General features: G+C 38.3%; 1 protein-coding gene across 1 annotated transcript in view; it reads right to left on the reverse strand.

Annotated features, from left to right (window-relative positions):
• UEVLD (UEV and lactate/malate dehyrogenase domains) overlaps positions 1-6,641 on the reverse strand; it is a 55,154-nt gene that overhangs the window by 22,747 nt on the left and 25,766 nt on the right. Inside the window, exon 7 of the mRNA XM_012811441.2 lies at positions 5,201-5,303. Coding sequence (XP_012666895.2) covers positions 5,201-5,303 — 103 coding nt within the window. The remainder of the gene's footprint in view (positions 1-5,200; positions 5,304-6,641) is intronic.

Raw genomic sequence — 6,641 nt, forward strand, 5'->3', positions numbered from 1 at the left:
AGGAGTTGGAGGTTGCTGTGAGCTGTAATGCCACGGCACTCTGCCCAGGGGGACAGCTTGAGGCTCTGTCTCAAAAAAAAAAAAAAAAAAAACAAAAAAAACCATTATAACTGTAATTAATATACTCTTTGCAAATTATTTTTAAATATGACTCAAAATTTTAGAATATGTGTGTTTTTACACTCCTGATGATAGCTTTAATCTAAAAACCTGTGTTAAGATGGTGGCTATCTGTGAGGGAGACACCAAGGAATGAATTCATAGTGGCTTTGGGCATGATGTTTCAGTCAATTGATAAAAGGAATATTTTCTGGGGAAATGGGTAAATTCTTTTTTTTTTTTTGAGACAGAGCCTCAAGCTGTCGCCCTGGGTAGAGGGCTGTGGCATCACAGCTCACAGCAACCTCCAGCTCCTGGGCTCAAGCGACTCCACCTCTCAAGTAGCTGGGACTAGAGGTGCCCACCACAAAGCCTGGCTATTTTTTGGTTGCAGCCATCATTGTTGTTTGGTGGGCCCAGGCTGGATTTGAACCCGCCAGCTCAGGTGTATGTGGCTGGAGCCTTAGCTGCTTGAGCCACAGGCGCCAAGCCATGAAATGGGTAAATTCTTTAAATGTAAAATGAGGATACTCACATTTAAAATACTGTAGGTAGTTATCAAACTCTGTTTTGATGGGACAGAGATTAATATTTATTTGTAAGATTAGCATCACAGACTATTTTAGAACATTTGAACCTACAAAATGACAGTCTGCTTAAAGATTTAGATATAAGATTCATATCTTAAGATATAAGAAGTCTTAATGGTTGCAAGGTAACTGATGAAATTTTATATCTAGTGCCAAAAATTGACAACTTCAGGTTAACTCTGAGAGTTATCAAACTATGGGCCAAACACCACACATCTATTCCAATATATTAGGTTTCCTCAGTGGTGTTTCCTGGGCTATGCTAGTAGCAAGAACTTGCCAGCTTTATCCAAATGCAAAAGCATCAACTCTTGTACATATATTATTAAGGGATAAGAGATTAAATATGATACATCTTCAGTCAGGAAATGACATCATTAAAATAATTATAACAGACCACTTATTTCATTAGCTATGTTTAATATGGTATAAAAGATTATTTGGGGGGGGACCTCTTTGGGGACAATTTAATATGTAAATGTATTTATTTATTTATCTTTGAAATAGGATCTTGCTCTGTTGCCCAGGCTGGAGCACAGTGGTGCAGTCATAGCTTGCCACAGTCTCAAACTCCTGGGCTCAAATGATCCTCCTAATTATCTCCCAGGTAGCTAGGACTACAGATGTGTATCATCACAGCTGGCCAACGTTTCAATTTTGTTGTAAAAACAAAGTCTACATTGCTCAGGCTGGTCTTGAACCTCTGGGCTGAAGTGATCTTGCTGCCTCAGCCTCCCAAAATGCTGGGATGACAGGTATGACCCATTGCCTGCAGCTACATATAAATGTTAAAAACACATGGCTTTGGACCTACTAATTGTACTTTACCCCACCAGTTCTACTTACAGGGGTACACAAATATTTCTGCATTACAATGTTCTCCACAAAATTATTTGTAACCACACACACATGTACACACACACAAAAAACAACCAATACAACCTAAATGTCTATCAATAAGAAACTGGTTAAGGCTCGGCACCTATAGCTCAACCAGCTAAGGTGCCAGCCACGTACACCTAAGGTGGCGGGTTCGAATCCCCAGCCTGGACCTGCCAAACAACAATGACAGCTGCAACCAAAAAATAGCCGGGCGTTGTGGCGGGCGCCTGTGGTCCCAGCTACTTGGGAGGCGGAGACAGGAGACTTGCTTGAGCCCAGGAGTTGGAGATTGCTGTGAGTGATGCCACAGTACTCTACCCAGGGGGACAGCTTGAGGCTCCGTCTCAAAAAAAAAAAAAAAAGATACCCAGTAAGTTCACTAACAGTCATTTTGACAGAAACATTAAAACTTCCTGGGCTGGCCTGGAGTTAGCCAAATATAAGCTCAGGAAAAAATGATAGATTGTTTTAACAACTGATCTTAATGGAACAGTATAGTATATGCATGGAATTAATGAGCTCCTCAAGGGTAACAACCAAATGTCTTTTTTTCTTAATCTTTGTATCTCTAACATTCAGCACAATATCTCATCCAAAGTATGTGAATTTTAGAAAAGTTTTTAGAAAGTCAATTAAATTTGTCTGCCTCTACAAAATAGGTAATGACTTCCATTTATATACTGTTCTTGATATTCAAGGGACTTGTAATTAACAATCTACAAAATGTCCAAAGAAACTTAATGAAAGCAGTAAACTGTAAAACATAGAGTAGAATGAGCAAAAGTCAATAAACATTTTGTTTGAGCTTAAAAAAAAAAAAAAAAAGAAATTTCCAGCCCCGGTCAAAAAAAAAAGGAAAAAGAAATAGAGCTATTTAGATCGGTAAGTGCTACTTAACAAAGATCTTTAAAAGTACACCATTAATTTCTTAGTAAACTAAACACAGAATTGCCATAAAACTCAGCAATTTCACATCTGGGTATATACCCAAAAGAACTGAAAAGAGATGCTCAAAAAAATCTTATACATGAATATTCACAGCAACACCACTCACAAAGAGTAAAAAGTGCAACCCAATGCCCATCAATTGAAAAACTGTGGAATATTATACCATAAAACATTATTCAGTCATAAAAGTGGGTGAGGTACTGACAAATGCTAAAATATGGATGAACCTTAAAAATATTGCAGTAAGTCATATAAAAGCCACATACTGTACAAATGAAATATCCAGAAGAGGTCAATTTGCAGGGGCTGGGAGAGGGGAAAATGAAGAGTGATTGTTTAACGTGTACAGAGCTTCCTTTGAGGATGATGAAAATACTCTGGAAATTAGACAGTGGTGATGGCTGCACAATACTGTGAATGTCCTGGATGTACACTGTGAATTAGTATTAAAGTCATTAATGGTAAATTTTATGTTACATCTATTCGAGCACAATAAAAAAAGGAATTCAAATATATGTACATATGTGCTATGGCATGTCAAAAACAAGGGCAGAACCAGTTTCCCCAGTCTGACTCCTGAAACAACTACTCTAGATTCAGTCTACTCATATACAAGCATAATTATTAGTATGCATGTATGTGTACCCATGTGTATTTGTATGCTCATACCCATGTGTATTTGTATGCCCTCCCCCAAATGTCATAATATCTCTTTAAAAAAACTTGAATGACCAAAGTACAACTCTAGGATGATCAGTCAGCTGCAATCATCTAGGCATATTAAGACGGGACATCACAAAAATTTCCAAATGACCTTTAATTCCTAAAATTATTAACATACTTTTCCATGTCATAAAATATACCTACAAGAACTTAGCTAACATTACATTTAAAATTACTTCATGTAATAGTAATTAATTGATATCACTAATACATGAATAAAAAAATTAATAAGAGGTTAAATTACAATTTTTTTTTTTTTTTTTTTTTTTTTAGAGACGGAGTCTCACATTATCCCCCTCGGTAGAGTACATGGTGTCACAGCTCACAGCAACTTCCAACTCCTGGGCTTAGGTGATTCTCACACCTCAGCCTCCCAAGCAGCTGGGACCATAGGTGCCTGCCTCAATGCCTGGCCATTTTTTTTGTTGTTGTTGTTGCAGTTCAACCCGCCACCCTCGATATATGGGGCAGGCACCCCACTCACTGAGCCACAGGCACCACCCATATTAAAAATATTTTAAAAGTAAAATTAAAGTTAAAAAAATTAAGAGGAATATGAAAGTTGTCCCAAGATGACATATATTCATTCAACATTCAGCAGATTATTACTGAGTGTCTACGTGGTGGCAAGCATCATGCATTATACATTTTTTCGAAGAATTGTACTCTTTCAATTATCTAAAGCAGCAATTATTGATGGTTAATGAGGTACACACGAAGAAGCAATTTCCTCAAATCCTAAATGGCCTCACAATCTCTAGGGCCCATGGCTAAAGTGATTTGGAAGAATTATGATGTCCCTTAAGAACTTCAGTACTGAAAATGACAGGCACAAGAGAATATCCAGTTCCCTAAGGAATCCTTATAGAAAGCCTACAAAAGGATTATTAAAGCAATTATGGTAGTCTTTCCATAGAAGGAAAATGAACTCATTGTATTCTACAGGGATACAGAGGCCTACTAAAACTATTACAATTTTTATAACTGATAAGTATAATTTCAGCTTTTCTGGCTAGTCTTCCTCATTCAGACTTGAGAGATTGTATGTCTTTATATGTTACTTGGAAAATATGGTCAAGGAATACAGGAAACCTATAAGGCAAAGGAGATTCAAACAACTGTAGCATGTTACACAATGACCTTAACTATGACACAATAGAAAAGCTTTAAAAAATGTGTTTACTCTAGTTCAATGGCCCCCCATTTTATTATTTTCTTGCATTCCTAATAAAATATTTTTATTTGTGTATTTATTTATTTTTACCAAGCAAAGGAAGGTTTATTAACTATATACAACATTGAGGAATACCAGCTGCTTCTTGGCAATCTAAAATGTGTTTCAAGGCAGCTGCCTGTTTCCTAAAATGTCAGGGTTTTAGGCAGCTGCCTGGGCCCTCAGTTCTTGGGAGTGCTCTTGGTTGAGAAATGAGCAGACATCCCAAAGTATGGCAAGCATGAAACAAGTTTATTGAGAAAGAGAAAGATTTACAGAGTAAGAGCAAGGTATACCTGCTTAAAGAGTGAGGTAAGTTTGTCGTTACAGGTAGTGAACAGGCCTCCATTTTCACAAGGAAAAGGCAAGGATGCCTATTTTTTTTTTTTTATTTTTAGATGGGGCCTTGCTCTGCCACCCAGGCTGAAGGGCAGTGGCCCAACATAGCTCACTGCAGCCTTGAACTCCTGGGCTCAAATGATCTTCCTGCCTCAGCTTCCCAAGTAGCTCAGACTTGTGTAGGCATGTGCCACCACACACTGTGGCAGGTGCCTGTAATCCTAGCTACTCAGGAGGCTGAGGCAAGAGGATTGCTTGAGCTCAAGAGTTTGAGTTTACTGTGAGATATGATGCCCTGGCACTCTACCCAGGGCGACAATGTAAGACTTTGTCTCAAATAAAATAAAATCCTGGGACTCAAAAACAAGAGCAAATAAGGCAAGCCCTTAAAGCAAAATAACCAAACCTTTGCTGATTTCCACATTAGGCAAGTTGAAGATGTCAAGGTCCATTGAACCTCCTTTAGTCCCTTCTGAAAGGTCTAAGAGGACCAGCTTGTCCGCTATGCCCTATATAGTACAGTAAGAAAAAGAACAGCATTACACTGGGTATAGCCAGTTACTCAATTTAAATTCATTCAAAAATGAAGGCTAAAGAAAAATACACAGGTTATCACATGCTGTCTTAAGAAGGAAAAGTTAACACTAGCAATAAAAGTAACATGCAAGCAAGAAATTATGGCCTTGTACATTCTTAAATTTTTTGTTATAAAGCTGGCACTAGTTTTGACTTTCATGCTAGAGATAAGATGCTAATGCCAGCTTTATTACAAAAAATTTAAGAATGTACATCCAGGTTGGGGATAGTGGCTTATGCCTGTAGTTCTGGCACTCTGGGAGAATTATCTGAGCTCAGGAGTTTGAGACCAGCCTGAGAAAAACAAAATCCTATCCCTACTAAAAATAGAAAAACTAGCTAGGCATGGTGGTGCACTCATATAGGCCTGGCTATTCCAGAGGCTGAGGCAGGAGGATCACTTGAGCCCAGGAGTATGAAGTTGCCATGAGCTAGGCTGATGTCATAGCACTCTAGTCTGGGTGGCAGTGCAAGACTATGTATCAAAAAAGAAAAATGAAAAAATTTTCCACCCAGACAGTGCATGACAAATAATGACAGACTCTTCTAACAGTTAAAGAATACCTTTCTGTGCTTACCCACCAAAATGACAAATAATTACAAATAATTACAAATAAAATTAATAAAACTCAGTACTGGTAGGGATGTCAAAAATCAGGTTGATGTGCATATTATTATTAGCATCATGAATTAGTTCTGCCTTTCTGAAGAGCAATCTAGCAATATGTAATAAGCACCATAAAAACCTTTCATGAGGCTTGGCACTGTAGCTAAGTGGTTAGGGCACCAGCCACATGAACTGGGACTTGCAGATTCGAACCCAGCCCCAGCCTGCTAAACAACAATGACAACTACAACAACAAAAAATAGCCAGGCATTGTGGTGGGCATCTGTAGTCATACCTACTTGGGAGGCTGAGGCAAGAGAATTGCTTAAGCCCAAAAGTTTGAGGTTGCTGTGAGCTATGATGCCACCTCACTCTATCGAAGATGACATAGTGAGACTCTGTCTCAAAAAACCAAAACCAAAACCAAAAAGCTTTCATGACCTCTAGCATGAAAAATAAGCAACTTGTAAATTAATATTATACTAGCATTTTATTTGTAACAAAAGATCTGAAAACAACTCAAATTCCAATTAACAGGTAACAATTGTATTCAGATGGAGGGTGGAGAAAATATAATAATAATATGTGAAAAGGGCTCGGCGCCTGTGGCTCAAGCGGCTAAGGCGCCAGCCACATACACCTAAGGTGGTGGGTTCGAATCCCC

The sequence above is a fragment of the Otolemur garnettii genome, unplaced genomic scaffold (genome assembly GCF_000181295.1).
Source record: "Otolemur garnettii isolate 467f Iridium unplaced genomic scaffold, OtoGar3 scaffold00001, whole genome shotgun sequence".
Lineage (NCBI taxonomy): Eukaryota > Metazoa > Chordata > Mammalia > Primates > Galagidae > Otolemur > Otolemur garnettii.